At 37.6% G+C, this 22,116-nt stretch overlaps 1 protein-coding gene and 1 long non-coding RNA gene across 7 annotated transcripts; one reads left to right on the top strand and one right to left on the bottom strand.

Annotated features, from left to right (window-relative positions):
- The first annotated feature begins 818 nt into the window (after positions 1–818).
- Positions 819–16,184, top strand: LOC110835867 (uncharacterized). Of its 3 annotated transcripts, XM_087353558.1 has the most exons (4): positions 819–923; positions 1,585–1,730; positions 6,814–6,990; positions 14,794–16,184. In XM_087353558.1, the coding sequence occupies exons 1-4, from the start codon at positions 921–923 to the stop codon at positions 14,858–14,860; spliced, it is 393 nt and encodes a 130-aa protein (XP_087209684.1). In that variant the 5' UTR covers positions 819–920; the 3' UTR covers positions 14,861–16,184. The 3 variants fall into 3 exon arrangements, 1 of the variants encoding a protein (XP_087209684.1); XR_015536411.1 differs by lacking the exons at positions 819–923; positions 1,585–1,730; positions 14,794–16,184 and adding exons at positions 4,464–4,601; positions 10,564–11,951; XR_015536410.1 differs by lacking the exons at positions 819–923; positions 1,585–1,730; positions 14,794–16,184 and adding exons at positions 4,464–4,601; positions 10,542–11,951.
- On the bottom strand, positions 1,827–20,606 carry LOC110835872 (uncharacterized). Of its 4 annotated transcripts, XR_002545063.2 has the most exons (4): positions 20,486–20,606; positions 20,316–20,392; positions 19,267–20,057; positions 1,848–2,002 (listed from the first exon to the last, which is right to left on the bottom strand). It is a non-coding gene; the product is annotated as an uncharacterized LOC110835872 (long non-coding RNA). The 4 variants fall into 4 exon arrangements; XR_015536413.1 differs by lacking the exon at positions 19,267–20,057; XR_015536412.1 differs by lacking the exons at positions 19,267–20,057; positions 20,316–20,392 and having other exon boundaries at positions 1,827–2,002.
- Positions 20,607–22,116: the final 1,510 nt, after the last annotated feature.

The raw sequence follows: 22,116 nt of genomic DNA, 5'->3' as shown, positions 1-22,116 counted from the left end.
ACATTGACGTAAGAACTGTGGGTGTCTGGATTTCTCCTCTAGCTTCTTCATCTAGACCAGTTCTGGGGCACATCCAGCCTCCTATCTGATGGGTACCAAGGTCCTTCCACAGGGATAAAGTGTGGCCAGAGCATGATGCTGACCACTCACCCCATCTAGTGCCTAGGTCAAGAATGAGGAGGAGCTATACCCCCAAGAGCATACATGGCATATAATGGGACAGCTTTATTTTATTTATTTATGTTACTGTATAATTCATAAGTCATTGTGTCAGCAACCTTTTAAGATGTGAAATATTTATTCAGGCAAATGAGATGAAGTGACACATGTATGATATATGAAATTATCTTTATTAATCTTTAGCCATTCACATGTCCCCTTCTTCTCATGTATGTGGTGTGATGGGACTGTGATTACAGGTAGGAGCTAATGTGTTTGCCAGACTAGATAAGTGGTAGGAGAACTCTTACCTCTAGTGGGATAACCACGAGTCACCATTAACTGGGCACTGTTCGACTATTACAATTGTATATTATTTCTTGTACCACCAGATTAATAGTTTGTTATAAATGCTTTCATGTACTTCTTTCACAATGGCAGTTTGAGCCTCGGTTATGTCTTGTGTACTACTTAATGGTTTCTTAATGATGGCCACCCAGTTTCAAGCCTTGATGAGGAAGAAGGAGCTTTTTGAGTTGTTGGCTTCCCTTCCAGCTTTTGCACAGTCGTGTTAACTGACTCTGTCACCAACTATCAAGCTACTGCCCAATCATGCACCCAGGAATGGTAGCTATGCTGTGTTCGTGTTGCAGGTGTGCTGGTGTATCCCGTGGAATTTTGGAAATATAACGGTGTTTTGTGCATCTGTTATTCAATGGTATAAGACCATTACAATAATTGGAACATTTTTTAAACATCTGATGGTAGGTATATAGCAGATAGAAAAGCAATACCAGTAAACAATGATTTGGACATTTAGAATTGTAACTAACGTCATTCTACAGATTTGGGTTGCCATCCTTTGGCATTTGAATCCAGTTGACATCTTTATTATGTGTCTGTGAGATGCTTTTTAATGTTGTTATTCTATTTATGCTACTTTCTTGAACGTTGCATCCTCCCTTGGGGTTATGTAACTAACAATTTGCATGCATTTCTAGTTTTCTCTTACATGTTGCATGTCTCACCATCTCACCTTTCTTGATTGTCACCTAAACAGTGTTAAGTGAAGAGAACAAATTATGAAGCTTGCTGTACCATTCTTTTTACTCCCATTCTCCCTTATGTTTCTCTTTGCTATTGGATATTCTCAGCACTGTTATAATTATTTATTTGTAGTTGACATAACTAGAAATATTTCCAGTTGTGAAAACTAAGTTGTTTACTGCCAGGTCTTGATTTAGTATTGTAAAGGTAATTTGCCTCTGTGCCTAATCTCATGCCATGAAGATGTTAAATTTCTAAGAACTGGTGCTAGATGAAGTCTGTAGTTACAAATTTGAAAATAAATAAATACTGCAGGAATGTTGGCATTTGTGTTCTTCCCTTTTAGAACCTTGTCTAACAATTGACATTCTCTTACAGATAGCTAGATGGATCTTTGTGGTATATCCATGGATGGTTATGGCATTCAGATGGATCATTGTGGCAATCAGATGGTTCCTAAATTACAATCGTAATTCTGTTATTGAAGATGTAGATTCCGACAATGAAGAATCATACCACACAGCGTGAGTAGTTTCTTTTTCAGATATATGTGTTTGTATATAAGAAGGGGGGGGGGGTTGAAGAGGAATGTGGAATGGAATGACTTAAAGTTAATCTCCTTTAACACACTTACTCCCATGCCTTGAGATACAAACCATTTAAGAATTTCTTCAGTGTATGTACATATTTTTGGGACTTTAAATTTCTCTGTGAGAAAGCACTTTTGTGGGCAGAACATTTTCCAGGAGGTATATATGGCAGAGTTGCAGACGGTGTCTCTGTTTCATCCTTGGATCTGAAAAGACAAAAAAATACTGGTGTTACATAAAACAAGATGTCAAATATGTTTAGTTACAAAGAAAGTTCAGTTTACAAAATACTTATATGGTATTTGGCAGAATGTAATTCACCCCAGAAAATACTGTAAAGTCCAATTATGAAAGACCTATGTGAAGGAAAGTATCAGTCTTGTATTGTCTTACGTAGTTTACATCTTTAATATAATCTTATTTTTTGGAGCAAATTATGTATAGTGTGACATCTTAATTTTGAAGCCTCTTATGACCAAGTAAAACTGTAGGGGGTAGTCCTGTACCTCTACATTGGGATGCAAATCACTGCTGGTCTGTACTTGGATGCGAGGATGTATTACAGTCCTTGTCTTCATACTACCTGGCTAGTAAAATTAAGATTATTTAGCTGGTGAGTATGAAATTTCAAGACTACTGCTGTCTCACCTCAGGTATCAGGAAGAGAGAGAAATTACTATCAGTGACAAGCAAACTCACTGACAAAATGTGATAATGATATTGTGCCTGAAATTCCTACACTTTTACAACACAATGCAAATAAAAAATACATACTTCTCACAGCCAGTTTAACCACTAGGCATGTTAAGCAGTCACCTAGGGTACCAGTGCATAAATGAATAAAAAAATTAATAAGAAATAGCATAAAACAATAATAATAGTCATCTAAAAGAAGAAAGGGAAAGGAGGAATGAATAAACTTGTTCGTGTTTGCAGCTTTGTAATATGCCAACAACAATACTTCGTATCATGTACAAGTAGTCGATGTGTATGTATCGAATTTGACATTGTGACCTGACAAACATATTGCCTCTTGAGCAGCACATTTAGTCATCTTCAACTGCACAAAAACTGTTGTGCTAACAGGTTCTGTTTCACTTTGGTTTAACTGCCTTTACTCCTGATAAGATAGATGCATCATTGCATGCAAGTTGGACCTGCCATTTGATTCAACTGTGACAGACTGGCTAAACTATACTTAAAGGAAAATGGATAAAGGCAAAAGTGCAGGGCTTTCCTTGATTTCAACAGTCAAAAGTATACATTGTGAGAAGCCAGCCAATCAGAGATGTTCTCTGAGGGGTGAAACCTCATAACTAGAAGTGACTGACTGAAATCTGCAATTGAGTTGTGTTGAATTTTAAATCAAATGAGAAACTGAGAAGGGTGTTTTAGAAGCTGTGGTCATCCAAGATTTTTAAACTTACACATGTTTGGATACCAGTTATTAAACAGAGCAGATGTCTCTTCATAAATCAATCAAATTTATGACTATAAAAGAATTTTGGAACCAACTTTAAGAAATTATATTATATGAATAGTTCATAAATAAACTGAGGCAAGCAGTTAAAAATTTGGGTCAGGTTAATTTGAGGTGTTTGAGGTTGCAGTGCATTAAGCATTGTGAACATTTATTTGTATTTGACAAATTATGACTGAGTGTGTTGTATGGTGAAATGTATGAATTCTAGTTGTGATAGTTAACAGGCAAGTGTATCCAGTTTTAAGAGACATTCTGTTTATAATAGAAAAGGGACGAGTCATGAAGATTCTCATCAAAACCACATTCAACCCTGATTTAGCACGTCCATTGTTGACATTAACTAACCTATTCCTTGTAATATTAAAGGTAGGAAGACTGTATACAAGGTTGGATATCATTTGTATGAGGTTGAAATTGGCAACAACCAAGGAAATATGAGTCCAATTGTTTTTTATTTGTAAGAAAATAGTAAAAAAAAAGTACTTTTGTATATTTAACAACTAAAATACTCCATAGGGCACAGTCATTGAGAAGCTGATAATAGGCTCGGCTAGTCAAGGTATTATATTCTTTTTATGGAAATGATTGTCTGGTTTGCTTTAGCTCATAGCCAGTCCCTACCCTGCACCAGATCAGTCCAATCCAGGTTTTATTTCCCTAAAATAGGTTTTAATATTGGCATATACTACTACCTGTGCCAAGCCCTAAAAGGCCTCAAAGGTTTATAACCAATTTTTTCTAAGCACTTATCATGTTCCCCATGCATTCTACGAGACCCACCAACCTTAACCTGGATTACATCATCCTGATAATACTGGAAGGAAACCAACTGTGGAGATTTTCATGCAAAACCCCTGAATCTGACAGACCACATTTCACTCCCATACCAAGCAACAGTTAAGAGTGTAGTGTTTCATATTTTAATCTTTGTGTCTTTAGATGGAAAAATGAATCCATGGGGTAGGACTGTCTGAAGAAAATACACGAGCACTTATTCAGCATATTACAATCTTCAGTTTGTATTATACAGCCAGGTTCACCAACTTCCAGTTTTGTGCACCACTTTTGTTAGCTGAGCGTCACTCGTGTGTAAAGGCATACAGTCCATGAAATTAGTAGATTGAAGATCGTTTTTAAGAATTATTTCACGATTCGTTTACAACGTACTCTTATGAAAAAATAAGAAGTAATCGACTGAGTAGAGAAAGTAAACCAATTTATGGCAGATATTTTAAATATGTGCATTTGGTTCTGTTTTGTTGGCATGATGTTCTTTGTTCCTCGTAGTTAATACTCGTGACTTCGTAGCGTGGTGTTGGAAGGTACTTATGTAGTAATAAAATATAGATATTGTTCAGTGTGAATGATTTCCATTGTAATAGAGTGTGGCAACTGATACAGATTACTATTTAAGTGACTGTGTATATTTATTGCGTTGACTTCTATTTTACGAACGCCTAAAAATGTCTGTTGAGAATTGGGTAAATATGAATTGTGTTTGCGCAACCACGTGCTGCATAAAATTCTCCATCTCTTGTGGAGTAGAAGATTCCAGAATCTTGCAGTGTGCATTATGTTAAAACAATATGAAAAGTGTTATTATGAAGGGTTATTTCTGCTGTTAAACATTGAGTCACTGATTAGATTATAAAGATGCACACAACATTCTTGAATAGAAGTTAAAGTGAATAATACCGTTCTGCACTGGTGTCGAAATGATAGAATTTAGTTACATTGATGTGTAATTACTTTTTATGGAAGGAAGGATTAAGGCGAGTTTTAATCCAGATTAACTATTTTCTGTTTATTTTGTGATCGGCGTATGTTTAGGTGAAGGATGCTGCTATATGTGGGCCTATACAAAATCGCGTTTCGTGTTTGAAATTTACAGGAGGATAATGTGCACAGAATTATCTCTGTTCCATCATAATCTGTATTTGGTCTTGAGATGTGAATTCAAGCAACACACTTATAAATGTTTAATATAAGATTTGTATAAATTATTGAAATGTGAGAAGAGACTAGTAGGTTATACAACAATTCTCTCTCAAATGATAATTTTTTTAGAAAATTATGAATAAGATACTGCAGGCAGTGTAAATCATTCTGTGTAATAATTTTAAGTTGAGACAAGCATCAGTTTTTTTAAACTTATAAAGACAATGCAAATTTATCTGTGATGCTTAACTAAGCACCATGCTATGAAGACGTGGAGAAATTGAGGTATGTTTTCATTCCATAATTGGCTAATGCAACACGGGTTTTTGTCAATACTAGGACTCGATCGTGACTTTAATGTAACATCTTAGTAAGCTGATATTTGAGATCCTCAAGGACAAGTTAGAGATTAAGGGCTACCGCACACGTAAGACAAACAGTCAGACGACTGTTTCGTCGTTCGCACAAAGCCCTTAAGAACATATAGAGATGCGCACACTGTTATGACACAACAGCGACACGACTGGCAGTCGGTTACCTCTACCGACAACCCCGGACTTTTCTGTCTACCAACTGTCATTGGCCCTTCGAATTATATGAAAGCGTGCAGACGAACGACCTTTCAGTCGTTCTGCCTCTCATTTCGTGAGAGCATTTGCAGACAGTAGACGATTGTCAAACATGGATTTTGTTGAAACTGCTATAGTATGTGCACTTGTGATTCGCCTCAAGGAAAGGAGGAAAAGGAATTACTGGGTGCTTCCATTATACAGTGAGAGACTGTTCAAAGCAAAATTCCATACTATGTATGAAACATTACGGAATTATCCTGCAAAATTCTTTTCATATTTTCACACGAGTACACAAAGTTTTGATGAACTTCTATTATTGCTGAGACCAAGTATAACCTATCAAGATACGGATATGCGTCTCGCTATTTCACCTAAAGAAAGACTGGCACAACTGAACAAATCTCTTGCCAAAGTACTCTTTTAACATTGATGTTTGCATAATCTTTTAATTTTGTTCGATATTCTCTTCTTGCAACATTCCTGACTTCTGTACTCGGCGAGCATAGAGAGAAGAATGTGGAACAAAAGAGAGCAAAAGAACGACTGTTTAGTTGTACGTGTAGGCATGCTCATGGATTGAGCTGTCGTGTCGTTTATGGGTCGTATGCTTCAGCCGACAGTTAAGACTTAAATCAAATCTTTCTCTGTTGAAATTTTGCTTAATTTGTCTATCTACTGAGAGCCTCTCCCCCACTTTTGCCACTACCAGATAATGGTCAGTGTCACAATCTGCTCCTCTGGATGACCTCATATAAATTATATTTGTCTGCCTTCTATTATCTGCTAAAGCACATTCTATCTGATTGTGTGTACTACCATATAGGGATGTCCAAATATTTTTATGAATATCATGATGTGAACATTTTTTACTGTTTACAATTAGATGTTTTGATTTAGCAACGTTTGCTGCTCTAACGCCATTGTCATTACTAATTTCATATGGACTCTTGTTGCTTATTGTTGGTTTGATAATATCCTCTCAATTTTTGTACTGAAATCTCCAAGCAGAATTTTTATGTGACAGGATAGCGAAATGTTGTTGGCCTCACGCCCAGCTCCCAATCTGGAGTACCACCACTTGTCGGCTGTCTGCGACTGCTAATTCAATATATTCGCGGCTAACCACCAGAACTGGATGCTGTTCCTCCATCCGTAACCTGAGGACGGGCCATGCTGTGGTGACAGGGACCTACCATACGAGGTATAGTTTGCAATATAAAAACGAGTAAAAGCCAATGCAGATAGAATTTTATTTATTAAATCTAATGTTATAAAATTACAATTGTTGGTTAGTGCGACATCTGCTGCTGCTTCTTTGTAAGCAAATTTGATACACGTGGTTGCAGCGTTGTTTCTGAGAGACGAAGCGCTGCATTAACATCAATTCAATTTCTCTGTTACCTGCCATTGTGCATCAACACCATGTTCACAAAACAACAAATAAAACTAACTAACTAACTAGATGGCTTACCGAACCCGAAGGTTCATCACCGAATTAACCAAAGCCCTCCACCGGACCCTGTCCTGGGCCAACAAAATCCAGTCTCCTTCAACTCCTATCTCCCATAGATCCCGCCTGAGATTATCCTCCCATCTACGTCTAGGTCTCCCCAGCGGTCTCTTCCCTTCAGGTTTCCCAACCAGTACCCGGTGCACACCTCTTGTCCCATCCATGCGCGCTACATGTCCCGCCCATTTCACTCTTCTCGACTTAATCACCCTCACAATACTGGGGGAGCAGTACAGATTTTTAAGCTCGTCATTGTGCAGTTTTCTCCACGCCCCATCGTCTTCCCTCTTAGGCCCAAATATCCTCCTCATCACCCGATTCTCAAACACCTGCAATCTGTGTTCCTCCCTCTGAGTGAGAGACCATGTTTCGCACCCATACAAAACAACAGGCAAGATTATTGTTTTGTATACTTTAATTTTCAGGTTCTTAGAAATCAGACGGGAAGACAAAATATTTTGGACTGAGAAGTAGCAAGCATTTTCGGAATTTAGTCTCCTCCTAACTTCCTCACAAGTATCATTTTGATTTGTTATTGTTGTTCCCAAATATTTGAACTTTGTAACCCTTTCAAAGGATTTATTAGCCACCCTAAGATAATTTTGCCCGCCTGTCTTCTGATGACGAGATACTAACATGTACTTAGTTTTTTCTGAATTTACTTCCAGCCCCACTTGTCTACCAGCCTCTAGTAAAACTTCTGCGTTCCTCTTTATTGTATTTATATCGTCCCCCAATAAATTAACATCATCAGCATATGCCAATAGCTGATGTGTCCCGTTCAATTGCAAACCCTCCTGCCTACCTTGGACCTTCCTGATGGCGTATTCTAGCGCAAAGTTAAAGAGCAAGGGAGACAAAGCATCTCCTTGTTTTAGACCGTTCTTGATGAGGAATGTCTCAGATACATATTTACCTACTCGAATTTTGCTACAGGTTTCATTTAAGCACATTTTTATTAGACCCACTAGCTTCTTTGGTATACCAAATTCAATAAGAATATTATATAGCACTTCTCTCTTCACAGAGTCATAGGCTTTTTTGAAATCTATAAATAACTGATGTACGGTCCCACCGAACTCCCATTTTTTCTCCAGTATCTGACGAATGCAAAAGATCTGATCAATCGTTGATCTGTTTCGTCTGAACCCACACTGATGATCCCCAATAATTTCATTCGCATATGGGGTTAATCTTGCCAAAAGAATGTTGGATAGAATTTTGTATGAGGTTGATAGCAGCGATATTCCTCGGTAATTACCACACTCAGTCTTGTCCCCCTTCTTATGAATAGGAATAATTATGGATTCCTTCCATTGTTGTGGCATCTCTTCCTTATCCCAAATTAACTGAATAAGCTTATGGATCCTCATATGCAACCCTTTGCCACCTGCTTTAATTAATTCGGCCGGAATCTGATCAATTCCTGGAGATTTATAACTTTTCAACTTCCCAATGGCTAGTTCCACTTCATCTAAGCTAGGTTCTGGCACCAACAGTTCAGCTGTATGCATTTTAATCTGTCTAATATCACCAGTATCATGAACATTTAAGAGCTCGCTAAAGAAATCTTTCCACCTATTCACAATTTTTATTGGATCTGCAAGCAAATTGCCACTATCATCCTTTACCAAATTGGTCTGGGGTTGATATCCTTTCTTAAAGTTATTAATGCCTCTGTACAGGTCTCTGATGTTTTTTTCCTTATTATTTGTCTCAAGTTCAGCAATTTTGCCCTTCAGGTATTCCCTTTTCTTAGTCCTAAAGGTTCTACTAGCCTCACGTCTCACGTTACATAGATTATCCGCATTTGTTTTGTTTGGGTTCTGCAACCATTGAAATTTTGTTTGCTTCCTTCGATCTATTAATTTTGAACATTCTTCATCAAACCACGGTTTATTTTGCTTTCTCCTGTAGTATCCTAGTTTCTCTTTTGCTGAAATTTTGATGCAGTTTCTGACATTTTCCCACTCCCTGTTGATGTCCACACTTTCATTATCCTCATTTGTCTCTAAAATTTGAAACCTATTCGAAATTTCAACTTGATATTGTTCCTTTGCCTCTCCCTCACTTAATTTTTTCAAATCAAATCTTTCTGTGTCAAAATTTTGTTTAGTTCGTCTACTCACTGAAAGCCGCTCCCTCACTTTTGCTACCACCAGATAATGATCAGTGTCGCAATCTGCTCCTCTGAATGATCTCACATCAATTACATTTGTCTGCCTTTTCTTATCTACTAAAACATGATCTATTTGATTGTGTGTTCTGCCATCTGGGGAAGTCCAAGTGTATTTATGAACATCACGGTGTGGAAATTTTGTACTTTTTACAATTAAATCTTTTGACGTAGCAAAGGTTACTGCTCTAACACCGTTATCATTACTCTCGCTGCCTATTGTGGGTTTGAAGATATCCTCTCCCAATTTTTGCATTGAAATCTCCTAGCAGAATTTTCATGTGATACTTGCCAAATGTATCAAATACTGATTCCAATTCTTCATAAAAGCTATCCTTGATATCATCGCTTTTGTCTTCAGTTGGGGCATGAACATTAAGGACAATGATGTCGCACCAACGTCCTTCCAAAATTACGTAAGACAACCTGTCACTAACAAATTCTACTCTCTTAACTGCTACCCTAATTCTGCTATGAACAAAAAAACCCGTCCCTAGCTGATGATTGTCATTCCCCTTTCCATAGAAAAATGTAAAATTGTCCACTGGGATTGTGCCCTCCCCCTCCCATCGCACTTCCTGCACTGCCACTAAGTCTAACTTATAATTCCCTAATTCCCTACACACTGATTTCAGTGCCCCAGCCCTATAGAGGCTCCTAATGTTCCAAGTACCAAATCTCATGTCCTTTTTCAATTGCCGTGGTCGTGCCAAAGAGTCCGTCCTGATCCGAGGCTTGGTTGATTTTTTCGTAACACATATTTTTTTTAAAGGTGAAAGGTTGTTAGCCCTACACCCAACCCCCAACCTGGAGGACCAGGGTATCACTCTTAGTCTAGCGCATCTCCTTAGACCTGTCCGGCTTGGGTGACCCTACCATGAGCCGAAGCTCAGGCCGGCATGGCCCTAAGGGTCATTTGAGCACGCAAGCCTCCTCACCCGGCAGATTGCCTTCGACAAGGTGGTGATACCTTCGAGAAGGCACAAAACAACAAATACTAGATTTAATATGATATGACAGATAGTTTTTTAAAACAATCAATGAGATAAGTTTGTATTTCTTTTAGCATCTGGGTTCTTTAATTCAAGCATGTCACTACTCACACTCATTCGTGGGCAATGATCCGACTGGAGCAGAAACGTTCCTGATGCACGTCATTCCAAACATGTGTGCAGCCCTGTAAGCATGGCTCTTCACTTCTACGTGGAACTCGGGGTTAATGATATAGAGTGCAACTTTGATTATGATAACTATCACATTGTAACCCAACAGTGTTAGCCACCACCTCCGGATGTATCGCACAGGTTGCAGGTATACCTCCTCCCCTTGCCATAGCAACACAAAGGCACCCACCAGGTACCCCAGTGAAAATATGTTCACCATGTTCACGCCAGCCAGACAAACAATGGCCAGTGTCACCCAAAGGCTTCCCAACCAATACCCGGTGCAGACCTCTTGTCCCATCCATGAGCGCTACATGCCACCTCCCATGTGGGAGGTTTCTTTGTCTTTGAAGTGTGCATTTAAGAGTAGTGAGTGACAAGCCCACCCTGCCTCTGCACAATTTCCAATTTTGTTGTGTAGTTTAGTACATTTATTCTCGCCTGAACCTAGTATTTTACAAAACTGCATATTCAGAAGAATAGACATACATATTTGTACTTTCAAATGTTAACATTTATATTCAGAATAACGAACTTTAAGTTACACTTACCGTAAAATCCTTTAACTTCATCATGTACGAACACGAACCGCCATAATAACTCCTGACTGTTTGTACGCTGTCACCAGATGTCATTGAGAACAGAGCGCGCTCAATTCAAATACTTTCAAAGACAGTTACGGTGTCAGCATTGACTCAGATAGTGTGATTCGCCCCACTTCCACTAGTACTCCTGAAATCTTCTACGGAGAAACGACGAGACCCTGGAGCAGGTATCGTAATTACAGCTGACTTTGAAATGGCATCATTGAGGGTGACAATGGCAACTGAAATATTTGCCAAAATGTTGGATAACATTCATTCCTGAGAGCCATTGTTATTCAAAATATTATAGTAAAGTCTCATGTTCTTTAGAAGCAAAACTTCATCTCTAACTCAGATTTACGAAAACATTTTGTGGGTAAATGGAACAAAATGCCAAGCAAGATGCTGCAGTTCTGAAGAGACGTGCAGTAACGTTGTATATATGTAGGATTTGAGGTTTTCATGGCAGTGAATCTGAAGGTGGCCGTCTTCTGGTTTGTTGCGCCGTGTAGTCTGATAGAAGTTTGCCGACGTTTCAGAGGCCGCCCTAATGATGGAGGCACCAAAGACCTCTGAAATATTGGTAAACTTCTACCAGAGTACATGGCACAATAACCCAGAAGACGGCCATTTTCAGTAACATGGTAATTGATAAAATTTCATAATTTGTATATCATCTGTACACTTCAACTTTGTATAATAATAGAATAAAAACCTACATACACTGTGTCTGCAGTTTGCTTATTTCTCTTTCCTGTCCTGTGAGCTTCCTTATTCTCCTGTGTCTGAGCACGAAGTGCATATTCGTGCTTTATTGCAACAAATTTATGAGATCTGACTTCATTCTGCAGTTCTGTTTCTGTAACATTTTATGAAGATATGAAATGGTCTGTCAAATTCCTCTTGGGAGAGTGTTTCAGGAAACAAGAAATTAAGCATTCAAATTGACAGCACAATTTATACATAGTTACAAGTTTAACAAAGTTTTGAAGTTTTATTTGGACACAATTTAAATGCACTAGTGGATCTTAACAATTTTTGAATCGTGTGGGAAACAAGCAGTGGCTGTTCCAATTACAGTTTGTGATGTCATCCTAGAAACATTTCTCCAAGAGTGATGTGGGTGGAGCAGGTAGCAGGCTTTAGCGAGATGGGAAATTCATAAATTATTTTGGAGTAATGTAAGGGAATATTACTTTGACAGGCTGAGAATGAATGGCGGGTTATTAATAAAAGGGATCACTCCATTCAGCTGCCTCATGACTGGAGTAATTGTGGGATCAAATGAACACAAAAATGAAAATTCGAGTTCCACATTATGTGGGAAATTTCAGGACTAGCACAGCAACTGTTGACTTCTCAGGAGCATTTTGCACCTTGAAATTACATAAACAATGGTGAACACATATCAGAGGGCATCGCTATCACAAAACTCTGTAATGAAGACAGGATCTCATTTGTTTTATGTTTTCAGAGCAGTGATTGTTATTGGACATGGCATTAGTCACTGTAATTCTGATTTTGGAGTAGTCACCAGTGTCACAATGTCCATACCAAATTTTATTTTTTGTGCTTATTTCTCCTACCTCCCATATACTTGTCTCCCTTTCCTTCTTATTTGTCTGCCATATCATTCTTCTCCACCTTTCTTCCTTTAACCCTTCCATACCTTTATTTCCTGCCCTCATTTCTCCCATGTTTCCTTCTGATCCTTTCCACATATCTCCATATATTTATGGTATGACACAAGCACATATACCATAATTAGAAACTAATATAGTTAACTTTGAGGTTTTCAAGGCGGTGAGTATGAAGGTGATTGTCTTAATGTTTGTAGTACAATGTAGTCCAGAAGTCCTTGCTGCTTCGCTCATGATGAAGACAAGGACCTCTGAAACGTTGGTAAACTTCAACCAGACTACATGGTGCTAGAACCCAGAAGACAGCCATCTTCAAATCAAAAATAATTTACAGGTGAGAACTGCAATGAAAATTATCAGTCATAGCTATATATTATGTAATCTCAGTGTTTTCCCCAATGTCTGCACACATTTAAATATGCTATGTGGAGCTAAAGCAAACACAGCTGCCCACAAACATCAAACTGGCTTATATGTAATACAGATGATAAAGATTCTGGTGTCATCATGAGTGATGTCAACTGCCGTACAAAACTGAGCAATAAAATGGCTGATAGCATCAGGAGGCATTTTGTATGAACCTTGGAGTAACTTTCTTTAGTATATGGTGTAAGGGACAAAGTAGAAATGTTTGCATAGTAAATATGAACACTTCATGATTGTCTCATGGTTTTCACGAAGTGAACTGGACCCAAGTGCAGATCGAAACTAGGCAATATGCGATTCTGAAAGGTGTTTCTCGGAATACCAGAGACGTATCAGTAAATGTGTACGACTTTAAGAATGTAACTTTTAGAACCAACTTACGAGGGTTGATAACATAGCAGCAGACATGACCTACCGTAGCTTGACTAATGTTGATGTGTTCCAAATTCCGCAGACGTATTCGCGTTTATGTGGCCTAAATGTTCTTAACAAATGGGATTCACAATTTTAAAATTATTTTTGAATGTACAACTCATACGAGATGCTAAACAGTACTAAAAGTGGTTTGTTCCCATGTTTCATATATGAATGTTTTTCATGATATGATGATGTCACGCATCCAGCGTGGCCAATGTTATAGTTATATGATAAACTGAAAAGGGACAAGGTTAAATATTATGAATGCACATTCCTTGGGTTCAAACCATGATGGAGAACATACCATCACTCAGGATTATTGCGTGAGTTAGAAACAAAGGAACTTGCATCTAGCTGGCAAACCACAGTCTGCATGTGTTGGAAGTAGCCAAGTTGAAATGGCCTGGTTGTCAGTTGGATGGAGAAGTTAATATCAATATTTTACCGCGGGTTACAATCTTATATGAACGACTTTTACAGTTCTTCATTTCAGGTCTCACCAAGCTCTTGCTGACTGACTACCGTATTTATTGCTCAAGTGAGAATGCACTTAATGCCACTGAACAATATAAGTAAATACAGCAGCTTGTAAATTTATATAATATAATTAAACAATGTATACGCATTGGCCTTTATATGGGAACATTTAAAGACGTTGCTTTAAAGTCATACGGCAGGTGTAGGTCCGTCCTTGGTTGTAATAAGCATTGTGTTCATTGGGCGAATTGTATGGTTTAGTGCAGGGTGGTCCAACTATTTTCCTCCCTCGGGCCAGAATAGTTTTTCTGTTGGACCCAATGGCCAAGAATCCCTACTGTCACTATTTTTGCATTGTTGTTATCTTTAATAATACTTATTCAGAAATGACAAATTACAATTGCATTGCTGAAACAAAATTTTCGAAAGCAAACACAACAGTAAATGTCTAAATTTTTAATAAGCATTTTCAGTATTATTTACCTGATTTTATCATGCACCTAATCAAATGTGTTGTAATTTTTGCATCAGAACTTATAAATTAAAATAAATTTTGTGCCAGTTTTGTTATGGATACTGTTCTGAAATGGTTACTTTTGTTCTTTTGCCAGAACCGTCAACCAAGGAGCTGCACCAACTGGCAATCCAGTTCAAGATTCAAATTCAAAAAGTGATTGACTTGTGGCAGCTTCTAGACCTGTAAATGCTGAAACTGAACCTACTATCTAAAGTGCTGCTCTGTGTCTTAGATGTAAGTGAGGCAACAACCCAAGAATGGGTCAGGTGGGACCTGGAGAACCTTATAAGAAGATATCTGTAGTTCACAAAATGGTTAAATAACCATCTGTAATCGCACTGACTAGCCATAAAAATACCAACAGAGAGAAGAATGCTATTAACCATTTAAAGCTGGATGGCAACTTATATGTACCATCTGCTACAGTGGTCAGTAACACTGCACTTTGTATTTCTTGCCTTTGTATTATTTTCAGTGTAATCAGCTGTTACTTCCTTAAACATCATTAACCAGGTGATGTTTATAATATTAAAATGTTTTTTTTTAGCACAGACTAAATTCCTAAATATTATTTACAGTAGCTTCAGCTTCAGAGGGTTAATAATTAACTTAGACATGATACTCTAATGTTTAGTTGGTGTTTTCAAGGGTTATAAAAATACTTTAACCTTTATCAGCCGTGTGTCACAACACACAACAATGTGTACATGGTCCAGCTGTCTCTGACACAGTAAAAGTGCTCACATATTGCTTTATTTTTATTAATTTGTAAGCAGCTATGGCACTTCATCCACTGACTTCTGTTATGCTTTTTGCTGTAAGTTGTTTAGAAACATCAATCCTAGGTGTGCCTTCATACATAAAAGAGCGATTTGTAGTCACATCACACACACACATCCAGGTCTTGTCAGCTCTGACAAGTGGCACCAGGTGGAGTCAGAAGGAATATGTACTGGCAAAATACCGTAATAAGAACAGGATGACGGAAAAGTCACCCATATTAAAATACAATGTGATTGAAACCTTTGTATACAACTGGAAGACAGCATGGTGCAGCAACCCAGGAGATCACTGTCTGAACTTACATCCCTGAAAATCTAAAATTTTACTGTTCCTAATTGCAGTTCATTCTCTTTCTCCATTAACATATTATCAGTATACTTCATACTTGAAAGTTGTGGTAGGTAAATCTCAAATGTATTTCTTTGTAACCAGTTTGCACTTATATTGTATAGTATTGTATTAATGTTTTTTCCAAAGGTATGTGCAGTAAATTTCATCTTCCTTCTTCTTACTGTGGTGGCACTGACGTTTGGTAGCAAGACAAACACGCCTGTGTGTCATGTTGTGTCAATTCTGGTCTCAGTTCTGCTGCTGATCAAGATGATCTGTCAGATCAACTACTTTGTGCATTCAAACTATGCTGTGAACTGTACAGTAAGTTGAGGTTCTAAAATGGGTAATAAAGTAAATATTCTCTCAGGATCTTTTATGAAACGTGTAATTGATTGTTTAGTGCTATAATTGTCATGAATGAAGCTTATGCAAAGAAAGATGAACGTTTTGCTCTGGAAACAACGGATCGAGCCTGGCAAGAACTGGATTCTCGTCTCGTAATGTGTAAAGCTGCAAAAGGCGCACATAGTGAACTTATGTCACGTGATCAAAACTTTTACAGCCAGCCACTCAATTTTCAAGCAAACACGTGAACGTCGAACAACGTAAGGTAATGTAACGCAATAGGGCAAATCAGGCCTGAGGCACGATGACTCGAAATGCTGCTGCTGGCTGCAGAGCAAGTTAGGACCATAGACACTGGAATACGCGACAAGTACATACAAATTTTTCGTATGGAAGTAATTAAACGTAATTATGTAAGCCAGGAGTATTAAGTGATCATCTATGTTTCTAAATCAAACTCAAAATAACAACTTATATGGGCCCCTGAAGCAATAATAAAACTCGAGTTTCTCGTAACTTTGAAGATGTCGATGTTGTCTTCTGGGCAGGAAAGCAGTGTGGATTGTAGATAGATATGAATGTTTCGGAATAACAAACTGCTTTGGTCTTTCAGACAGACAGCGAAGATAAAGGGAGCATGTTTTGCAACTTTTAATTGCGAATGCGCCTAAAACTGTTTTTGCGTAAAACTAAATGGTACGGTTCACAAAACTCTGTATAAATGGAAAACCTGGGTTTGCTCTAATGTCAACTACAAAGTTAACGATCCACAGAATATAGGAAAGGAAGCAAAATTCGTTTGCAGTACGATTTGGGTGGGAGTCAAATAATCACGTTCGGTACTGGAACAAAGTGGACGCATCAGATCCGAAACACATTTCGTAAAGAGACGACAGCGCGATCGTAAAAAGAGAGGAATGGTCGGGGGGGGGGGGGGGGGGGGGGGGGTCAACAACGAATGTGCAAGGTACAATAAAAGTTTGTTCGTTTGGTGACAAAGAGAAAAACCCTGGTCCACCAGGTTAGGGGTTGGGCGTAAGGTTAACAACCTCACCTGTAAAACACAGATTGTTATGAAACAAAGACAACAGCCTTGGATGGATGGATGGATCTACTGGAAAATCGAGATATGGGCAAGGAATAGAACATAGGACAAGGAAAAATTATATAACCCTAGCAACTTAGAACGTGAGAACCATGCTAAGACCAGGAAAGATGAATGAAATAGGAAACGAAATTGTTAAATATAAACTGGATGTAGTAGCACTCCAAGAAATACGATGGCAAGGAAGAGGTCAGATAGATAAACAAGAATACGCCCTATTCTATAGTCCAGTGGTATTCAACCTAGGGTACGCGAAGACATCTTAGGGGGTACGTGAAATTTAAAAAAATATATATTTTATTTTATGATAAACACTGAATAATCAGTAATGTAAATTATTTAATTTATTTTAGGTGTAGATTATATACTATGTATAACTTGAATTAGACACCGACTTTGGGGGTACAAAGTTGAAGAGAAATTATATCTGGGGGTATGTAAACAAGAAAGGTTGAATACCACTGCTATAGTGGACCTAAAAGGAGAACTGGCCTATATGGAACTGGGTTCATAGTAAAAAGGATAATGCGGAAGAGCATACTGGAATTCGAGGCAGTCAACGAGAGGATCTGCAAGCTACGGGTAAGAGGGAAGTTCAGAAGCATCTCAATAATATCAGCATATGCACCTACTGAAGATAAGGCAGAAGAAGGGAAAGAAGAATTCTATGACCTCCTAGAACAGACTTCTTGGAAGATACAGAAATACGACATGTTGCTACTCATGGGCGATTTTAATGCTTAAATGGGGAAGGAAAACGCTCTATGAACCTGTAGCAAAATTCCTATAGGTAAATATTTATCAGCGTAATTTTCCATCAAGAACTGTCAAAAACAGGGAGATGCTTTGTCTCCCTTGCTCTCTTTAACTTTGCATTAGAATACACCATCAGGAAAGTCCAAGATAGGCATGAGGGTTTGCAGTTGAATGGGACACATCAGCTACTGGCATATGTTGATGATGTTAATTTATTGGGAGATGATATAAAAACAATAAAGAGGAACAGAGTAGTTTTACTAGAGGCTAGTAGACAGGTGGGGCTAGAAGTCAATTCAGAAAAAACCAAGTCTGTGTTTGTATCTCATCAGCAGACAAGCAGGCAGAATTGTCTTAGGGTGGCTAATGAATCCTTTGAAAGTGCGACAAAGTTAAAATATTTGGAAACAATCACAAATCAAAATGATACTCATGAGGAAGTTAGTAGGAGACTAAATTTTGGAAATGCTTCCTACCTTTCAGTTCAAAATAATTTGTCTTCCCGTCTGATTTCTAGGAACCTCAAGATTAAAGTATACAAAACAATAATTTTGCCTTGTTTTGTATGGGTGATTGCTGATGTTTTCTGATGATTTTCAAGTGCTCTTGAAAATTGAATTGTGTTTTGTGATACGCAGAAAAACTTCCAGCATAATGTAAGTACAACTTAATCTCTAACTTCTCCTTGAGGATCTCAAATATCAGCTTACTAAGATGTTACACTAAAGTCACGATTGAGTCCTAGTATTGACAAAAACCTGTGTCACATTAGCCAATTACGGAATGAAAACATACCTCAATTTCTCCACGTCTTCATAGCATGGTGCTTAGTTAAGCATCACAGATAAATTTGCATTGTCTTTATAAGTTTAAAAAAACTGATGCTTGTCTCAACTTAAAATTATTACACAGAATGATTTACACTGCCTGCAGTATCTTATTCATAATTTTCTAAAAAAATTATCATTTGAAAGAGAATTTATGTATAACCTACTAGTCTCTTCTCACATTTCAATAATTTATACAAATCTTATATTAAACATTTTGAAGTGTGTTGCTTGAATTCACATCTCAAGACCAAATACAGATTATGATGGAACAGAGATAATTCTGTGCACACAATCCTCCTGTAAATTTCAAACACGAAACGCGATTTTGTGTAGGCCTACATATAGCAGCATCCTTCACCTCAACGTAAGCCTATCACAAAATAAACAGTAAAATTGTGAATCTGGATTCACTCACCTTAATCTTTCCTTCCACAAAAAGTAAGTACACATCAATGTAACTAAATTCCATCATGTCGACACCAGTGCAGAACGGTATTATTCACTTTAACTTCTATTCAAGAATGTTGTGTGCATCTTTATAATCTAATCAGTGACTCAATGTTTAACAGCAGAAATAACCCTTCATAATAACACGTTTCATATTGTTTTAACACAATGCACACTGCAACACTCTGGAATCTTCTACTCCACAAGACATGGAGAATTTTATGCAGCACCCGATTACACACATACAATTTATATTTACCCAATTCTCAACCGACATTTTTAAGCGTTAGTAAAATAGAAGCCAACACAATAAATACACAGTCACTTAAATAGTAATCTGTATTTTATTACGACATAACTATCTTCTAACACCACGCTACCAAGTCACGAGTATTAATGGATGTAACTTTGCAGCTACGAGGAACACAGAGCATCGTGCCAACCAAAGAGAACCAAATGTACATATTTAAAATATCTGCCATAAATTAATTTACTTTCTGTACTCAGTCGATCACTTCTTATTTTTTCAGAAGAGTACATTGTAAACGAATCGTGAAATAATTCTTAAACACGATCTTCAATCTACTAATTTCATGGATTGTATGCCTTCACAAACGAGTGACGCTCAGCTAACAAAAGAGGTGCAACAAACTGGAAGTTGGTGAACCTGGCTTTATAACACAAACTTAAGATGGTGATATGCCGCGACTGCTGGTGTATTTTTTCAGACAGTCCTACCCCATGGACTCATTTTTCCATCTAAAGACACAAAGATTAAAATATGAAACACTACAATATTAACTGTTGCTTAGTATAGGCCAATATTAAAAAATATTTTAGGGAAGTAAAACGTGGAATAGATTGATCTGGTGCAGGGTAGGGACTGGCTGTGAGCTACAGCAAACTGGACAATCATTTTCATAAAGAGAAGACAATACCTTGGCTAGCCGAGCCTATTAGAAACTTCTCAATGGCTGTGTCCTATGAGTATTTTACTTGTTAAATATACAAAAGTACCTTTTTGCTGAAGATTTCTGTCTTCTGGGTTGTTGCGCCCTGTAGTCTGGTCCATGCTAACCAGGTTCTAACACAACCTAAAAGTTCATTGAACATCAAAACAACTCAAAAGCATAAATTATGTACATAAATTGCTGTTTTCAAACACTATCACTTCTAATTGAACACACCCACGAAGTTCCTCGCTTAGAATTGACAGTAAACTCGAACTGGCCTGCAGACAGCGCTCACCACACATGCACACCAACCATGACATGCTGCAACTTCCTTTCCAGTGACATTCTGACGTACTTAAACGTAAATAACATTTCTAACGGACAGCCGAAAAAAGTTGTAAAGCAGAATAATGGGCTGTTTCATTTTGGCCTAATTCACGAGAAACGAATTTCAGATGTCTCAAACAAGCCATCAATATATTTAATTCTATTAGAACTGTTGAAATTCCTGATACAAAATTTTGTCTTCCTGTCTGTTCTGTAAAACGTAAAGACTGGAATTTTGCCTGCTGCATTGTCAGTATAAAGCTTGACCTCTCAAAATGAGGCTCACAGATGTGTTTGAGAACAGGTGTTATGATATTTGCCCATTTTAGCTTAAATAGAGCAGGATGACGGCTTACATCTTTGCACCATTTATAAAACCTGCTACTGCCTAAAATGATATTTTCCTTTCCCTGTCGAAGTTTCTAAGACTTTCTTTGGGTTTGTCTTCTTCAGAGACAAAGAGAACTTTATAATCAAGTAGAAAGAACAAAATGTTGTTAGACAGAATATTTTACATTAGCCTCTAATCAACCTTCCACTTCATGAACTCTTAACAGCTGTTTCATCAGCCAACTGCAGAATCTAGTTGCCATCTTTGAATTTAAAAATTCAGAACGTGTAGTTAACATCACTGGCAAACAGGAGCTCCTTCCAGCACTTTGACCTCCTGTTTAAGAAAGAACTTTCCTCCAACTGTAACTGAAATTCCTTTATTTTACAATGGATTAAGACTCTGTCTCTGTGGAATTGCGCCCACTAACATGCACAGTGTCCATCCCCCAGATAACACATGGGTGACTATGGAGCAGTAGTAGAATGTAAATACACAGTTATTATTTGGTGGACTGTCTGGGGTCATTCAGAACTTTCATGCATGGCCTAAATGAGTTCTTGTTTTATTTTTGAATCAATGTGTCTCTATATACAGTTTAATTCACAAAGAAAATCAGAGCTGCTTATTACCAAAAAATAAAAAAAGAGGAGAGATTAAAATGTATTTTTAAAAATAAACAGGTTGCCTCATGAAATGAGATACCTTGAATGTAACTTATTAAGAACATTTGCCATTGTGAAGCATTGAAAATCAGGCAACAATATATAATATACTTTTCTCTCCATTTTTTAATGTTTAACATGTTCTGTTGTTGGTAAGCAACAGCCAACCTGAAGTATACCTATAATTTTTTACTCTCTCCACTTTCTTTCATATAATTTACTGTTAGAACCTTGTCAAGATGGCAATCACAATTCTAGTCAAGATTATTAGAAGTTACCACATCGAAGTGTATTTTATTTTGGATCAGAATTCCTAACTCCTGCTGTCGTAATGCCTGCAATTAGGTCTGGAAGAAAGACTAAACAGCATCAACCAATTGGTTTCCACTCACGTTTCTAACAGACTCAGAAATATAAGGAATAACAGTGAGGCTTTCAGTTATAGTTAAGAATAACTTTTACTTTGTCAAAAAATTAAATGCTATTTTCATTATTCTAATCTAACATAACCTAACTTAATTTTAGCCAAGATTACCAGAAAC

The sequence above is a fragment of the Zootermopsis nevadensis genome, unplaced genomic scaffold (assembly GCF_977971745.1).
Source record: "Zootermopsis nevadensis isolate Lab colony 2312 unplaced genomic scaffold, Znev_1.0 Znev_ptg000022l, whole genome shotgun sequence".
Taxonomy (NCBI): domain Eukaryota; kingdom Metazoa; phylum Arthropoda; class Insecta; order Blattodea; family Termopsidae; genus Zootermopsis; species Zootermopsis nevadensis.
This window is presented reverse-complemented; position numbering and strand designations above follow the sequence as displayed.